The sequence below is a fragment of the Neovison vison genome, chromosome 9 (genome assembly GCF_020171115.1).
Source record: "Neovison vison isolate M4711 chromosome 9, ASM_NN_V1, whole genome shotgun sequence".
Classification (NCBI taxonomy): Eukaryota; Metazoa; Chordata; class Mammalia; order Carnivora; family Mustelidae; genus Neogale; species Neogale vison.
Genome location: NC_058099.1, coordinates 95,722,216 through 95,740,698, shown reverse-complemented (window position 1 = coordinate 95,740,698; position 18,483 = coordinate 95,722,216). Strand labels below are relative to the sequence as shown.

At 46.1% G+C, this 18,483-nt stretch overlaps 1 protein-coding gene across 4 annotated transcripts in view; it reads left to right on the top strand.

The window, feature by feature from the left end:
* GLIS3 (GLIS family zinc finger 3) overlaps positions 1-18,483 on the top strand; it is a 438,158-nt gene that overhangs the window by 108,118 nt on the left and 311,557 nt on the right. The window contains exon 1 of one of the 4 annotated variants that reach the window (XM_044265975.1): positions 16,596-17,383. The exons of 2 other annotated variants lie outside the window; for them this stretch is intronic. In XM_044265975.1, the coding sequence (XP_044121910.1) occupies positions 17,347-17,383 (37 nt within the window). In that variant the 5' untranslated portion in view covers positions 16,596-17,346. Of the gene's footprint in view, positions 1-16,595; positions 17,384-17,531; positions 17,668-18,483 lie in introns of those variants that run through there. One more of the 4 variants, XM_044265976.1, reaches the window with a different exon arrangement.

The window sequence follows — 18,483 nt, the reverse complement described above, 5'->3', positions numbered from 1 at the left end:
GGTGGTGAGGACACAGAGCGGCCCAAGGGGCCCTTCTGCGTGTGTAAAACTGAAGCTATGGAAGGGGAAGGAACCTCCCAAGGGGGAGCAGCAGGCGAGGGCAGTCCGGAGCTGGAACTCTTGTCTCCCGCAGGACAGGCTTTCTCTCTGCCGCCGTCAGTCTCTGTCCACATCCCCGCTCAGTCACCAAACGCCACTGGCCTCCTTTCTGGTAAAGATTGTCTGGGGACCCCCATCTTCTGCAGCCTGTGGCCTCCCTTTGCCTTATGGTGCACTCCCCCCTCCCCTGATGTCTCCTGGGCCAAGACTTTTCCTTTCTATCCTTCAGCACATTCTGAGCGGTTCCAGGGAAGGATCTGATGTGCCCCGAGCGACGCATGACTTTATGTATCTATTCCTGTTAGCGGTGACTCATGTTTAGTGAGAACCAAACAGTTTTTGAATACTTCAGGTGAGCAAGACCCTTGCTGGGGACTTTTGCATGAGAACAACTATGGGATGTACTGTTTTCGCTGGTTTCCAGCAAAGAGAAGTTCTGTGCTTTGGGGTTCCAGGTCCTGTAAGTGGTGCTTCCACGATTTGAAGCCAAGTAAGTGGTCTCATCTGAGAGTCTGGGCCTTTAACTACCGTGGTGTGTTCCTGTCCCAACCTGCTCCCTCCTGCTCACCCCAACCCTACTCCAAACCCACTTTCTCTTCTTCTTTTGCAAATTCCTTTTCGCCTGAACTGCTGAACAGGAGACTGTCAGAGCTCTGTCCCTGTTCTTATCCTGTGTCCCCTGGATTTGTGACCCTTGAGCAATCCCATCTGCTTTGAAAACTCTGTGCTTACTGACCCCGCAGAGCCTGGCTCTAGCCCTATTTCCATACCTCCCTTCCACTGCCTAGATGCCTGCATTGGCACCTCACCTGTAACTTGTTCCAAACCACGGGGCCCCTTGGGTGACTGGAGTGATCGCCCTTCAGGCATCAGCCTGGAGGGGGAGACGTTTTGAAGGCCTTCCAGGTTCTGCTGCACAAAGCTCCAGGGGTAGCTCCATGTCACAATGTGTGGGTACAGTGTTACAGGATGCTTTTGATAAGCATTTACCTATGAACAAGTAAATTAGGAAACCTTTTTCTCTTATGGAAAATAAATATGGTTTTAAGAAGCATAAGAAGAGATATATATATGTATATTTTATATATTATATATTTATTACATATATATTTTATGTGTGTGTGTGTGTGTGTGTATAGCTTTGGGTATTCAAGTAGGTGTTTATATCAAAAGGAACTTGGCTTATGGACAATGGGGAGGGTATGTGCTATGGTGAGTTCTGTGAAGTGTGTAAACCTGGTGATTCACAGACCTGTACTCCTGGGGCTAATGATACATTATATGTTTATTAAAAAATTAATAATAATAAAAAAGGAGCTTGGCAGGGGCGATGTTGGAAATGGCTTTGTCACCATGTTCGTGGGCCCCTCCAGCTTCCCTTACCCTTCGTCCATAGAACGTCTCACAGCCCATGGGGGACCCGCAAGTTCCAGTAACCCAGTGTATCAAGCCATAACGTGATACTTTGAAAGGGAAACCAGGAACAAAATTCAGAATTAATCTCTCTTCACTCCCTTTCTCTACTCCTAGCCTCCAGCTGCTCTGCTATCTTTGGTTTAAGCTATGCTATTTCTGCCAAGATTAAGCATCTTTTTATTTCCTTTAGGTCTGGTCTGTGCCTCGCTTGGGAGTGTTCATTTAGGTTTTACTCCCTTCCTTCTTGATCCATGAATTTTTGTTCTCAAATAGCTCTCTCAACTAATACAGTATCTTTTGCTTCCCAATATTGTTTGTTCCATGCTTATAGGATGTTCTTTGCCATCTAATTTTAGATCCAGCATAATGCCCTCCAAGCAGCCTCTCCTTTAGAGGGACGAAAGCCATGGTTAAGATGTCACTTCCCATAAATCAGGTTCGGTGAGGATGAAGGCAGCCGTGGGGGAGGGGGGCAGGAACCCACAAAGTCTAACCCTTTCAAAGTCGACTTAATCCTCCCTCTCACCCCTCCCTCTTCATGCTACACTTTGGAGGGTGGATAGACCTCTTTAACAAGAAGGAATGAGCTTTCACATTGTTGGCCTTTGTCAGGGCAACAAAAGCCCTGGAAAATTCCAATTAATTAGCAAGCCTTGGGCTAATGAAAGAATAAAACTGAAAGAGAAACGCTCTAAGCTTTCGGAGAGGCATGCGCATGTGAAGACAATGCTGATTTCAAATATTTGGGGCTGTTTGTATAATTTTCCCAGGCTTTGCCTCCCTGAGACTCAAAGAGAGAAGACCAGAGAGAGACGAGAGCAAGGATTTGTCGGAGTCAGGATGTAATAACATTGTCGGCTTGTCAGGACTCTAAGTGACCCACCGTCATTTGAAGAAGGCAGTTAAATGTGGATTCACACAATCAGGGAAATTAAAACCAGGAAATCGACCTCTCACACATTTTGTGTTTAGAGGAAAACAGGGCAGTTGGATCAACGTACAGTAGATGATGAAATACAGTTGAAGTTAATTATTAGGAGGGACCAGAAATCCCTGTACCACTGTGTCCTTGAACAAGGACTTGGAATTGTTGTGGCTGCTAGAATCGTACGGTGATGAAAACACTGCAGTCACTCATTTGTAGCTTTTTATCGGATGATGGGGACTGCGGTAACACAGCAGCGAGAATTGGGTAGCGATAGACCCACAACAGAGCTGCTACCACCAGCTCTCCTTACTGAGCATTTACTGCATGCTTGGCATCATCCTAAGCCCGTTTCATCCTCTCAGTTGTCCCATTAGATACTGGATCCCATGCAACTTGTGTCTTCATTGCCTCCATTTTGCAGTTCAGAATACTGAGGCCAAGATGGGAAGTGCTGGCCCACATATCTACGTGACGAGCCAGGATCTGAGTCCGTGCAGCCTCATTCCCGCATCCGTACCCCCGACCACCACGCTGACCAGTCTGTGAGATATGGCCTTACTGCGGAGACTCTGGCCTGCTGCCGGAGAGGCTCAATGTGGCCAGGCTAGCCGAGGGCCAGGAGTGGGAGGCTCCGGTCCCAGTGTGGTCCCTAGTTATTCCCATGATCTTGGATAAGTCATCCAGTTATCATTTCTGATCTTCAGTGTGTTCATCTGTAAAATGAAATTATGGTATTAGGTGATGTCTAAGGTGTCTTCTGGTTCTCATATTTTAGGGATTAAGAAAATGATGTGTTTCAGATACAGGGTAAATGAAATGGTGGTTTCTGAGGGGATGTGTATGCATGCATACGTGCACTGCCGCTCAGATGGCAAAGGTGAGGCAGGTCTCTGTTCAGATCCCAACTCTCCTGTGTGACTTGGCTGATTGCATCATCTCTGTGAATTTTAGTGTCTTCCTACTCTGATGGAGGCGATGATACCATGTGCCTAGAATGCCCAGTGTGGTATCTGAATATCACTGGGATTTCTCCTGTCTGTCCCCATGTAGCTGGTGTGCGACGTGGGTAGAAGAAGCCCTCCCTTAGGTAGCAGGGTCCAGAGTTGAGGCCGGTTCCGCCGGAAGGGATAATTTCCTGGAGTCGCTTGGTACATATTTGTGCATGATGGATCTGTTGGTAATTGACTCGGAGGTGAGAACGCCTCATTCCTGAAACCACCAAGCAGCTGGCATTTTTTCCTATAAGACTTCTTCATTGAACTGTGTCACCTCCTGTCACTGTCCCTCTATGAATAATTATTTTGTCTGTAATGCTCTTCAAATACCAACGTCCTTCATTCTCTGTGGAACAAGTGGTGGTAATTGAGAGGATGCTGGCTTAGCAATTGTGTAGAGTTGAATAGTGTCCCCCCTAAATTCATGCTTAGCTAGAATCCCAGAACATCACCTGATTTGGAAATAGGGTTTTGTAGAGGTAATCGGCTTAAAAGGTGTGGCCGCATTGAATTAGGGTGGGGCCTAATCTGGACATGGACATGGACATGGAAATGAGAATGCATTGAACACAGAAGACACACGGGGAAAGCACCAGGTGATGACAGATGTAGAGATCCTAGTGATGTGTCTACAAGCCAAGGAATGCCAAGGAATGCTGGAAATCACCAGAAGCTGGAAAGAGGCAGGGAGAGATCCTCCCTGGGAGCCTTCAGAGAGCACAGGCTCTGCCAACACCTTGGCTAGGACTTTTAGCCAGAACTGCGAAAGAATACATTTCCATTGTTGAAAGCCACCCAGGCTGTGGTACTTCTCTTGTGGCAGCCCTAGGAAACCAATGCAGCGCGAAAAGCACCTGTTTCTAAACCATAATAATCAGGGCTAGACAAGAGGGAGACAGACAGATACTAAGGGAGAAAAGAAAATACAGAGCATCCATAAAGGGGTGTTTGGAAGCCATGTATTGCCATCAAGGTTCCTCTGCCCGGAGTAAATAAAGCTTCTAACTCTTATGCTGCAGGTCAGAGCAGGTGTCATGGAAGTGACAAAGCAAAAAATATGACTGAAAAAGGAGATTTTTAGGCCGACATTTTTAAAAACATGGCTTTCAAAAAATCAGCATCCTGTAGACTCCGATGATTACCCATGGTGTAGCCCACACCGTGAGTATGAGGAGGGGTGCCACTGTTGCTTTACCAGCCAACATGAGTGTTTTTTGAAGTCATATATATGCTTCCAGAAGTTGAAAAGGTTCGGTATGTCTAAAACACTAACTTGGTTATAGAATAGATTGGAAGGTACAAAGTTCCTTAGAATGAGATTATCATTTACGAATTGGCGATTTGGGGATAAGTCTTGAAATTGTAATAAGAAAAGTAAGTCTTCGTTACCTAAAAGGCAAGAACTTTGCAGAAAACAGCATGATCATAAGACAAAGCCGTCAAACAGGCTTAGGCTACGTGGACTCAGTTTGTTCCAGAAAAGCTCAGAGTGAAGACAGCTCGTGAATTCTGTCATCAGGCGGTGAGGCCCGTATCACATGTCACTTTGCTTTGTTTTTAACATGTGGCTCCAGCTACGCCAGACCTGCTGCTGTGTGGGAGATGTACTTTCTGACAAAATAAGGCATTTTCCTGGCATCAGGCCCCTTCGGAATTTTTACTGGTGTGCATAAATCCAGCGAGTTTTGCATTTCCCACACATATCCAATGTGGTCACACTTGGCTTTCTGGATTTGTGGTGGTCTTGAAGCCTGTCACTGCCAACGTGGTCCATTCCTTATCACCACTGGGAGTTGTTGGGAAGAAATGAAACCAAGAATTCATTCATCCACTTTTCAGAAATTGTCTCCCATCAGCCATGCCTATTATGAGGAAGAAACAGAGGAGACAACAGAAACCAGTTTTGGAAGGACTGAAAATGTTTTGTAGGGTGGAAATGGAAGTATTTCTAGAAGCCTGTCTCCTTCTTCTCTTTCTTTTCATCCATCATGATAATAAAGCCCACTGCAAAAGTTCATTTATATTATTCTGTGTTCAAAGAGATGACGGTGATGATGGCAGTGGTGACATTAATATTAATGTTCACTCTTGGTTGGCTGTTACTGGCTGAATCAAAGCCCCATATAAATACACTGATCGTAGGGCATGAGTCTGAACCCTTCAGAGCTGCTTTTTGAAACCCTGTTGGGCTGCCCTTTTAAAACTCCTGCTTCTTCCCTCCTGAATGTATTTCACTCTTGGTTACAAGAGCCGTCAGGGAAACCACATGGACATCTATCTAGGCCCACATTTATCATCGCTGATGGAAGAATAACTAAAAGAAGCTTCCTCAGCCATAAGAGTACATGGTATGTTATCTTTGCATAGAAAAGGTAGAATGTGATCATCTGTATTGAAAGAGAGGGCTGAGAGAAGGCAGAAGGTGTAAAGGAATAGAAAAATGACTTCAGTGCTTTTTGCCTGTGACCTTGGGCAGTGGCTCACTCAGTTCATTCATTCCACACATTGCTTATTGGCCGTGAGTCAGATATGAGAGTAAGGACCGGAGGTGCAGGCTCAGGAAAGACACAGGCCCTGTTTTGCGGGAGCTCATAGTCTCAAGTCAAAAGATTGGCATGTCATCCCCAAATTTCTCCGGTACCAGGCACCCCTTTGCTGAGCACACTGCAGCCAGCCTGGTTTTCTTTCCTTTCGTCCAACACCCCGGGCTGGATCAGCCTCCTGGTGGCTGATTTCTTCACACCCTCAAGTCTCAGGTTATGAGCTGTGTCTTCCACGGGCCTCCCTGCCACTCAGTCCAAAGTCCCCGCCAGCCCTCCATGATTCGGAATGCCCTCTACCTGCTTTCTTTCGTGGCACTTCTTGTTTGAAATGAGCTCGTTCCTGTATTCAGTCCCTCGTGCATCTCCTCACCACTAGAACATGCATTTTATGGAAAAGCAAATCTTACTTTTCTTGTTTACCACTGTATCCGTAGAAATACATTTTTGTTGAATGAATGGATAGATCGCTATACTACATGATAATCCGTTCTATAGCGGGCCCGTTAACAAAGTGCTCTGGGAAAAGGAGGAAGCAAGTGACCACTTCCCTGACTGAGCAGGTTGGGGCTACGTCCACGAGAGCTGAGCCTGGCAGGCGGGGGAGGCCTGTCGGCGGGTGCTGTTTCTGCCTGGGCACATGAAGCTGTTCCTTCGTCATGCTGACCCTCCCCAGCTGGACGCACTTGCTCCTGGCTTGCGGCGAACAGCCCGGATGGTTCCCTGGGAGAGCCGACTCTAACACCTGGCAGGCATACGGCCTTCATCGTGACCCCTGCCCTCTTCGGACGCATGTTTCAGGAAAGAGAAGAACACCTGTTTCCTGAAAACTTCTCTTTCATGTGGTGAAAAGTTGCTAAAAGCTGTCTTTCCAATAAAGAGAACTTGGAATTGATGTAATGGATAAAAGGAGCTTATGAAACAGAAGTAGGTATTCTTGACAAAATAAAAATAGAAGCTTAAAAGACGCATCATTTTGGGAAAGTTAAAAAAGACTTTTTTCCCCTACTGTAAGAAAATATGTGTGGATGAGGCATGTGTTCTAAACTATGGAAGAGGATTTGCATTTTACTTCAGGGTCCCGCAACCATGGCAATGCAGAGCTTTGTCGCTGCTGACAGACATGCTAGCAATATATACCTCCATTAACAAGATTATCACTGGAAGAGACAATCGTATTTTTACTGAAAAGGTTTTTTGAGGATAAAATTTATTGATATTTAATGAAGCATGAAGCTTCCAAATGAACCATGAAAGCAATAACTGAACTAATTAAGTGCACATAAAGGCTCCCAGAACACATACGTGATGTGGGCCGTGTGCTTACCCATCGCGCCTGGTTCCGCCGATGTCCTGGGCAGCACGCTCCTCACACACCCGTTGTGGAAGGCACAGTACCTCCTCCTGGAATGTGCGCAGTAAAGGAGGAAATAACCATTTAGATTTCCTGGGATGTTTAAGTCGAGCGTTGCAGGGTTTATAGGTTATAATTTAGCAGAGTTAAGACTAGTAATAACAACATATTATTTCCACACACTTGATTTAAGGCTCTGTCTGTGCTGTTTCATTGAATGATAAATCGTTCCCTGGTTCTAAAACTACGCGTCTCCCTCCCTCCCTTCTCCCCTCCGCAGAGAGACCAAGGATGCTAAATAACTCGAGTTGAGCATTTCATTGTGCAACGGGGAATCTTGTGGGCCTTGTCAACTGCGTGTGAAGACATGCCCCGTGGAGGGCTCCGAGAATGTACAAAAGAAGGCAAAGCTGCCCCTGCTTTGGAGGCCATTATAGGTCCTACCGGCTGGGAAGGCCGACGACCTACCTGAGCAAGGCTCTTAGCATTGACTTTTATCAATGACCATCTTCCTCTGTACCCACTGGCTCTCCCCTCAGGCACAGGCGCCTGCTCTCTGCCCCGTTATCACAGAACCTAGCTCTTAATGAGTAGTTTATAATTGCATTTCTGAAAATGACATTCTTAACGCTAACAAAGGAGCCTGGCTAACCATTAAGACCCACAGGAACAGTACGTACTAATGGTGGAGAGGCAGGCACCGTGCTGGGTGTGAGGGCCGTAGTTCTCCAACTCCAGGCCAGGTCAGCAGTCCCCGAAGGACCTGTGAAAGTGCCAGTGGGTGGCCCCACCCCCAGCGTTTCTGATCCCGTGGGTCTGGGGTGTGGCCTGAGGACTCGCATTTCTAACAGGTGATGCTGACACTGTTGGTTCAGGCAGCACAGCGGGAGAACCACTGCGGACAAGATGACGACCGGGGTGGGGAGAGGCCTGTCAGGGACACCCTTCTGAGAGGTCACAACCAGGGAGGGATCCTGTACCCCTTTCTTCCTTAAAACATACACACACACACACACACACACACACACACACACACACATTTCTGTTCTTTCTCTAAGATATCCCAGGCTCTTCTTACCTGATAAGGACTCGAAACTTCACTCATATGTAGGCGTGACCCTTGGCAACTTAAAGAGCTACCTTACCAAGGACGTGTGCATTTTAAGGGGGCAAAATCAAAGGACTTAAGCTCTGGGGAAGGTATTTTTGGTATCTGCCAGTGGGTTTTAAGGGATAAAATTCAGGTTTGAACTCACATCTTTCAGGCCAACCACTCCATGTGTCCACAGAACATCGTCCTGCCCCTGTGCCCTCTTGAATGAGCCTCCTTTTGCTTGCATATTCTCTATCCCTAACACAGGGCCCGTTACACCTTGGACACCTGGCCCATGTGTACCGAAAGGATGCAGGGATGGATGTGTGAAAGGGACAAAAATAATCAACTGCCTGCGTGATTGAGTGCTTCTCTCTCCTCTCCGCTGTAAGGAAAACATAGTGTTGCTGGAAAATAAAGAAATCCTATGGCTTCCCAGGGTATATCCCCACCCAGCTCCACCTGTTTTGGGATTTTTATCAGCAAATAGCAAGGGGAAATGAACAGGAGTGGGCATAGGTTAGTATGGTTGGGAGAGAACAGCGGAAGAAGGGAGAGAAGGGAGGGAAGACCCTATTTTTAATTTTTTTAAGATTCATTTATTTGGCAGAGAGTGTGAGAGAGTCTACAGAGGGAGGGGCAGAGGGAGAGGGAGAGAGGCCCTTAAGGAGACTCGCTGCTGAGCGTAGAGCCCCATGCAGGGCTGGATCTCATGACTCTGAAATGGTGACCTGAGCTGAAACCAAGAGGCGGACCCTTAACTGACTGCACCAGCCAGGTTCCCCAAGAAGAACATTATTTTTGTGGGAACCCTGGGGAGAGTTTGTTCTGTTCTGTGGGAGAGTACCAGACTGAAGGAAGGCTTTGGGCTGCCAAAGGGCGTAAGGATTATCCGTGAAGGGGGATGACAGAGAGCCATGGCAGCAAAAGTGATGTTTACATGCATTGCCAAGGTTTGTGTCTTTGAAGAGATTACTCCATCTGAAACTGGAGTGAGGGGTCCTGGGATTCACTTGGGTTGTGAATCATTCAATGTATCAGCAAACACCAAATAATATATGTTAATGGGAATACTAGAGATAAATGAACAGCTGTAGCTCATGGTGGGGAGATGTTTGGTTGGTCCTTTGAGCTTCACCTGTGGTTCTCAAAGTGGGGGTCCCCAGACCAGCAGCAGCAGTATCACCTGAGAAGTTGCTAGAACTGCAGCTTGTCAGGCTCTACCCCACGCCTGCGGACCTAGAAACTCTGGGGTGGGGCCAGTATCCTGTGCTTGCACAGGCCCTCTGGGGGTTCTGATCACGCACTCAAGTTGGCAAACCAGGGGACTAGGGAGTTGTACCCTAACAGCCCCTGGATTTGCAGAACAGTAGAGGCTGTAGCTGACTAGGACCCTCTGAAATTCAGGAGGATTTGGCTAAAAAGTGGCAGGGGCTATTGTTGGCCATTGTTTTCCTGTGTGTGACAATAAATTGTTCCTAAATATGTCATCATTTGAAAGGCTTCTGAAGACAGAAACAGAAACATTTTGAGCTTAGCAAAGAAAACAAATGGGCTGAATACTAAAAGGGGAAAGAGAAGAATTTCTACAGCAGTCATACTGAACCAGACATGAGAATCTACACCGTGGCCAGGTCACAAGTCTGGGAAAGTGACTTGGTTGTGGACGAAATGGACCGGTCAGTGGCTCCAGGTGTAATCACCACTGATGTCACAGTCATTATTCTTCTACTATGGCTTTCTAGTCTCTCAGGAGTAACTTTGTAATGTGACCTTTTCAATTTTTTCCCACCAGTACAGGTATTTTTTAAGTAGTGTTTTTCTATTATTTTTTTTTCTGAGTATAAAAATAACATGTTTATCTAGAAAATTTTTAAATACTGAGGGAAAAAAAAAAACAAAGAATACAATAAAATTACCTTCCAGTATTCCCCAGACACAGAGTTGTCCATTGTTAATATTTTAAGAGATAAACATGTATGACTGTTTTGTAATAGATAATAGCGATGATTAATATCTAAGTAAAGTGTTGCATGCTCTTACCCCACATTGTTAGGAACATTCCGTCATGTGCTTCAGGATTCTTTGAAGATACAGTTTTTAAGTACAACAGACATTTTTTATATATGTGGGAAGTGTACTCTAATCAAGTTCGCTTTCTTCTTATTAGCACAAATATCTTTACAATGTTGGTAGATGATTGGGTCAGATGAACATTTTAAATACTTTTGATTGTATTACCACGTGACTTCCCAAATGGGTCAGATCACACTTCATACCCCACTCAATCTAGGAGTAGAGTTGAGAGGGTCCACTTTATGTCTTGTCTACTGGGTTTTCTTTTGTGAACTGTTTATGACCTTTGCCTTTTCCCCCCATAGGAATGTTTGTCTTTATTATTGATTCCTAAGGCCTCTTTATAGGTTAAGCCCTTAACCCTTTGTTACATGGAATGCTGGCAGATGATTAGTCTTTTGTTTGCATTTTCTTTTTGCTTTTGGTGCGTTTTGAGCTAAACTATCTTTGCAGTTCTGTCGTTGCCTTCTGGATCCTAATGTTTAGGAACTCATGTATTTTATTGTATGTTTTATTTTTAATATCCAGCTCTGAGTTTTCCTAGGAACTTATTTTGGTATTGTGTTACAACTGCTTAGATTTTTCCACCAATGGCTAGAACTATCTCTCCCATTCCATGTGTTCTGTGGTGTGAGTTTGCCCGGCAGCCTTCATTCCTCTTCTGCCTTTGAATTTGGATGAATCCCAGATTACTTTGGCCGATCATATATGGCCGAAGTCATGCTGTACCCGTTGCAGGAGTAGTCCTTAGTGGCCCGAGAGCGGCCTCTTCGAAGTCAGCTGCCATGCTGTCAGAAGCCCCCGTGCTCTGTAGCGGCCATGTGGAGGCCAGCACGTGAGAAGTCTACACAGTCCCCCCTTCAGCTCTAGCTGACATCCGGCCACAGTGCGTGAGGCCCGGAGCGAGAAGCACGCCGCTGAGCCCAGTCAACCAACCCTGGCCAAATCATACAAGGTCCTAATAAATTGTTGCTTTAAAGGCTGTAAATTTGGGGGTGGGTTGTTATGTAGCAATACATAATCAGAACATAGTGTGATAAGGATTCAGCTTTTATCCCCCCGAACAACAGAGAGTTGCTCTACTATGGAAAACTGAACAGCCTCCTTCCCTCGGCTCATATGTAATGCGCCATTGTGTGCTGACTCTTATTAGGTATCTGAGGTCACGACCTTTTGCTTCTCTTGTGTTTCTCTCCAGTTCTGTAGCCTTCTTTCATTGTTCACAATTTTTACTTTCTTAGCTCTATAATGTATTTATTTTCTTCTTCAAAGCCTCTTGGATGGTTAGCAGAGTTCATTCTTTCAGAAGAATTTTAGAATCCGTTGTCAAGGTAGTGAATAAGGAAGGGCACATTAGCACTTCGCAATCAATCATGGTTCCTGACCTGAATGATGTTGTCCGCGGGAGTTGTTTGGCAATGTCTGGACAGACTTTAGTTTTGGATGTCACAACTGGGGGAGTGCTAGTGGCATCTAGTGGGTAGAGGCTAGAGATGCCGCTCAACACCCTACAATGTCCAGGGTACCCTCTCCTCAACACACACACACACACACACACACACACACACTCAGACGCACACACATGTGAATTATCTGGCACAAAATGTCAGTAGCAAGAGGCTGAGAAACCGTGCATTAAGGTTATGAAACAGTTTAGAAAAGTCAACACACTCTATTAGTTTTTGCACCTCGGAACACGTATATGTCTGTATTTATTCATGTCTTCAGAAAAAAAAGGAGTTTTCTTCATATTACCTGCTATTCCTAGGTATTTTTACCCTAAAATAATTTCCCTTTACACTTTAAAACTCATAATTGAGAATATATAAGAAATCTACTGCTTTTGCCCTATTTACATTGTGACTTGTCACTTGATCGAATTTCCTTTTACATATGGTGATTTTTAGTACATTCTGTTGCATTTTATAGGTAGATGGAATTCCTGAAATTTAATTTGGTAGAAGGTGTGGAGAGTAAACTCAGCATTTACTCAGAAAATGTTAGAGCTAGAAGGAACTTGGGAGGTTCCTTAATCCCTTGCCTTCTTGTAAATAATGACAGATCTGAGACCTAGAAAAGTTAGTTTACCTGCCTCAAGTCACATAGCGTAGAAGTCTAGAGAAGAAAGCAGCACACACAAAAATAGCCTTTGGATGAGAGTATTGAAAATTCTCATGGTTTACATAAAAATTGAGAACTCCACACTGGGTTTTAAAGCCTTTGGGGATGTCGCAGAGCATTGGCAATGAGTTTAGGAACCTTGCCTCCCAGCCTCTTCCCGGCCTCGTCTGCAGTGTCCTGGCAACCCGTCTGTGCGTTCTTCCCGGGGCAAGAACTCTGCCTCACAAAGCGTCCTCAAGTCACTTCTGCTTGCTAGAAAGTTTTTCCTTTGGGTGAGTTGCGCTCTGCCTTCTTGAGGCCAACACACCCTTTATGGGTGAATGGTGTTGGAAGGGTTCGAAGTTCCGGTTTCCAGGTGGACAAGACCTGAGCGTCCCATAAATACTTGTCAGAGTTTTACATGAAGTTTTTTGATCTTTTTCTTCTTTTTTGAGAGGCCTTAGGTAAGAGTTCAGTCCAAGGAGGACTGAGCATCCTAGCCCCAAATACCCCTGGTCCTGCCACCTTCCAGAGGTTCTCCTTTCCTTGGGGACTTCAGCTGAGGCTCTCTCCAGCTGGGGAGGCTATGAGCAGGTCTAACTAGGAACAGAAGATTCTTGTGATTCATTACCGGCAGGGTCGTGTGGCGAGGGACTCCATCCGAACTCATGGACATAATGAAGAGTACTTTCGTTATTTCGGACTCCCGGAGGCAGAATTTTGCCTCAGAACAAAGACAAAGACAGTAAGGCCACATGTAAAGGAACCTCCTCGGTGCATGATTGCTAACTGGACAATTGTTCTGCAATTATTATTATTCCAGAACATGATCATTGCCTTATAGCCTCGCTCATTGCTTATAAGCTTTCTTTGAGATGGGAATCTTTTTAAAACTTATGCTGTCAAGTTTGATATGTTGAAATTAGATTTCCCCCCCCATTCCTTAACTAGATGCCTGCTATCCTGGAGCAGCCTGATTATTGGTCCCAGGGCACGTTTACCTGGGGCAGATAGAGAGTCAGGTGCTGGTCCCACTAGAACCTGGGGCTCATCTGTGGTTCAGCTAAAACCCAAGGCTTAAGAGATTGAAGCAAACTTAAACTGGACCTCCTTTTTTTTTTTTTTTTTAAATATTGAAGATAAACAATCTCATTTCTCTTTGCTCCTGAAAATTCATAGATTTTGTCTGATCTGAGAAGGTGGTGTCTTTTGTATCCTCTAGGCTTGTGGACAAAGGGAAGGAGAAATCTGGGGGCGTTTAAAGACTCAGTTTTTGGATGGAAATGGGATTTCTCTTTAGGCATAGTTGTAAGGTAGGGGGTCTCTGTGTCCCTCTTCACTCCTGATCCCCTCTTCTGGGCTTACTCCTTTTCTCCTCCGACTGTTCATCTCTTCATGATTGCTCCTGTCCCAAATTCAATTCTCATTGTGTAGGAGGAGCCCTGCCATCTGCCATCGTCATTCTATTTTGAAGGCGAAAGACATTTTAAACTGCCTTAGAGGTATTTGCACCATTAAGCATCATTTATAACTGACAGTCCCATGAAAATAGTAGGATACAGTAGGAAAGGAGATTAGTTAGGCACCTGACTACTGGAATTTTTGTCCTGACTCTGCCGCTAACTAGCTGTGTGTCCTGGGGATAGTCACTTTCCCTCTCTGGACTTGAACTTTACTACCTGTATAATAAGGAGGTTGGAAACTATTCCTTCTTGGCATGTAAATCTATGAATTCAAAGTATGGTGGAAGCGAGAATGCATCTTTTCTCGTGAAGGAAGTCCTTGAAATGATTTCATTATTTATTCTGGTTTAAAGTTAGTCTTTTAGACTGTGAGAGATAAAAGGTTCTCCTTGTGATCTGCAAGTAGGAAAGGAAATTAGCCCTTGCTAAGCATCTGGTTTTTGCCCAGCTAGGGGCTAGATTATTTTTTATATGATCTCACCATGCTAGGCATGACAGGTTTAGTCTAAGTGGTTTGGTCAAGTTCACACAGTTGCATAGCCACAGACCAAACTTGGCTTCCTGGCCTTGTGACTGGCCTCTGACCTATCCCCGCTTGTTTCCATACCACTGACCACACCCACCTATACCTCCACATCTCTCTCCTCCTTCCGTTACTATTTTTTTTTTTAAAGATTTTATTTATTTATTTGAGAGAGACAGTGAGAGAGAGCATGAGCGAGGAGAAGGTCAGAGAGCGAAGCAGACTCCCCACGGAGCTGGGAGCCTGATGTGGGACTCGATCCCGGGACTCCAGGATCACGCCCTGAGCCGAAGGCAGTCGTCCAACCAACTGCGCCACCCAGGCGTCCCTTCCGTTACTATTTTTACGGGAGCAGCCGCATGCCTAGGGACAGGTGACAGCTGATGAGACTCTGCTTTCATGTCAGTGCAGTTTTGAAAGATAAAATCTTGTGTTACTGAGGCAGAATTTTAAAGATTTTATTTATTTATTTGACACAGAATGAAAGAGAGAGAGAGAGAGAGAGCATGCACATGAGTGGGGGGAGGGGCAGCGGGAGAGGAAGAAGCAGACTCCGCTCTGAGCAGGGAGCCCAATGTGGGACTCGAGCCCAGGACCTCGGGACCATGACCTGAGCTAAAGGCAGACACTTAATCGGCTGAGCCCCCCAGGCACCCCGCTGAGGCAGGATTTTTTTTTTTTTTTTTTTTTTTTAAGAAAAGACCCCCTTTAAAGTTATTTGTATTCCTAAGGATAGGCTGGTTTCTAGTAGAAAGGGTCCCTATGAAATGTTGGGCTGGGTGTGAGGTTGCCCCTTCAGGGTACCTCATGTTTATTTCTTGCTGCACCTGACGCAGTGTGTAATTGTGCTTGTCTCTCTGTGTGTGTGTATATGTCTGTGTGTGGGCACACACGCCTCTCGTGTTCTTATTTGGTATATATCTGGTATCTATCTCGATGAATGTGTGCACTCAAAACGGTTAAACAAAGAGAACATTGGTCAGTCCCTTCTGTAGTGAGATGTATGCAGGTGAGTATTTTCGTATCGTGTTCCTGAAGATCACGGTCATTGTCACCATCACATCCTCCTCAGTGTCCCAACAGCCTTGTGGTCTCACCTTATTCCACCAGACATGGAGTGTGTGCTGTAATTGTCTTGCTCTGTGTTTTAGCTGCTCTTCCCATACTGTTCAACCACGGGATGAATGAGTGAACAAATGAAGGTGATGTTATCCACCCCAAATTCCTGAAAGTGAGAAGGATCACCTAAAGGACATTTAGCCACTACTGGGGAGGTTAGAAGAGTGTCCTCTGTTTCTGCACACACTCATGACCCCATTTGTGGCAGCCAAACAGTGCAAAGTAAGGTACCATTCCTGACTGTTGCTTACATGTGGAAACCGGGGTGTGAGAGGCTGTGGTGCTGAGCGTTCATGGGTTGGGAGAAGACTCAGCATCCAGTTGTCCTGTCTCCTCCCCAGTTTAGTAGTATTTGTCCCATTGTGTAGAGGTTGATGCTAAGAAGGGATGCACTCTTAGGCATCCTTATGTGATTTGGAGTGGGACTAGCTGGGTTTGACTCCTCACTCCTCACTCTTCTCAAGTTACTGTGTTTTTGGAACCTCAGATTGCCTTCTCTGTGAGATGGGCTGGTAATGATCAGAATTGTGCCCCAAGGTGAGTGGGTTCATCCAGGCAGAGCGCCACATATCCTCCGCGGTGCCAAGCAAGCCTTCCATTACTGTCAGCTCTCTTGTGTTTTTGGTGTATAGATGTATTATCATTAATAGTAGTAATAATAGCGGCAGCAAATAAGAGTGCAAGTTCTTGGTGTGGAAATATGATCACCATGTCGATATCTAAGTAACCCCACACCTCCGTCCTGGTGCTTCTGAGTGGCTAAGGAGAAGGGGAAGGAGAGAGAAGTGTGTTAGACTCTGTTTCCATAGAGGGCTTCACAGAAAAGGTGACCACGCCAACAGTTCACTGCATCCAGAGGGCGGAACTGTGTGTGTTGGGAGGTGTAGTCTGTCTGACGGGGAGTGGGAGCAGGGGTGGGCTTGGATTCTGGACCGCCAAGGACCTGGGGCCTCCTGTGAGTGCTGCGAGCAAAATGATGTAGTCAGATGCCATCCAGGATCTGCGATAATTAGTAAGAGTTTTCCTGAACCTCTTTTCACTATAATAAGAAAGAGGGGGGAGGGAGTGAGAGCTAAAGCTCTCGGTGTTCAGGTTAAATGTTAACTCCTTTGTGTAGTTAACAACTAACTCACCTTTTTCTTTTGCAAAAAGTGAAAAGAGAAGGAGGAAACACAATGCAGCAGGAATCACCTAACTTAAAAAAAAAAAAAAAATCCCATTTGCTTTTGTGGTTGCTTGTGTTCGAGGTGATACCTACGCAGCAATTAGAAAGATGTCTGCAAACTTGAACCTCGGACTGCAGACTCACCTCTGTGCGCTCCCCGTGTGGCTTCGGCAGGGTTCTCAGAGCCTTAGCTATTTTCGAACACATTCCTAGTTTAGCCATTAGAAAATTATGGGTTTTATTTGTATAAACTCAGCGGCTAAAACAGCACTTCCAGAAAGGTGGGTGAGCTCATCGCCGCCGTCTGAACCAGGCAAGTTAATGACCTGCCCAGCATTGTTTGTGCGGCCAGCGCTGGCTGGCTGACTTCACCCGCGTTTCCACTTGAAGGGAGACATTGTTTCCTTGGCTGCACTTGTCAGATGCTTTTCTCTTCGGCACACCAGCCTTTGCTAAATGTCCTAGCTGTCCCTGAATGTGCCCGCCGGGACCCTGTGAAGCCGAAGAGCCAGGTAGCCCTGGAAATCTAAGCAAAGTACTCCGCACAGCTGCCCGAGGCCCCCAGCCCCGAGAAAGGTGGCAACACCTCTCCCCCCACACCTTCCCACAGGCAGACACTGGCTCTGGTGCGGAAGCTCCCCCCGGGGAGGGCCTCCGACTTCCAGCCCGTCTAAATGTCAGTGACCAGACGGCCTGGGAACATGAACGCCTTAAGCACTTGGTGATTTGCTGAGGCTTCCGATCAGTTTTCAGGAGGAACAATGGTAACGTACCACGTGGAGAGAGGAGGTCGGAGGTACGTGGAGGAAGGGGTCAGGGATGGTGGAGCTCGCGTCTGCAGCAAGGAGCCACGGGGCGGCCTGACGCGGGACGTCAGGAGCTTAGGGTCCGACCTGCACTGTGTTCGGTTTGGGGAAGGAACGAGCGGCCGGAAGAGGGGACTTGCCGCGGACTTACAAACGTGAACACCGAGCGCTCGGGCAGGTGGCCAGAGGAGCGTAGGAGACAGCCGGCGGAGCCCCGTTGGTGTAAGGGTGTGTTTGACGCTGAAGATGCTGTTCCGCAGACAGTCAGCGTGTAGAAAGGAAAACAAAGTCGTTTCTAAAAGTCAGACTGACTGCTCTTCACAGCCGCTGCCAAATAAAACCCGGGCACACTGGCTCCGGCCTCTCTTTAAATGAGCAGTTTTTGCATTATCCTCCCCTTCCGCTGTTTATCTAGAGGGCTGTTTAATGTTTATTACGAGGCTAATCCCTGGATTAAAGACATAAGACATTCCATCTGTAAGTAGGAGCGTAGGTGTTTGGGGTGAATTTCTGTACTGGAGCAAAATCTAATTCACTGTGGAGGGGATTGTAACCGCAGATGCTAATTTAGAAATCTGTTTGCCAGATTCAGGTGACTTTGTAAGACTTTTATTCTTTTCCGTCTTATGCATTTGTGCACACATTCTTGGGAAGATTGCTGCGGGGTAGTGTTGCATGTCAGAGACGAGGGAAGTTTAGTTATTAACCCCACATAGAGGGTAAAGGGGGGCAACAGGCAGGCTGTGGAATGAGGAAAAGGCCGGGTTGAAACATTTCCAAGAGGTATTTTTGTTGTTTATACTTGT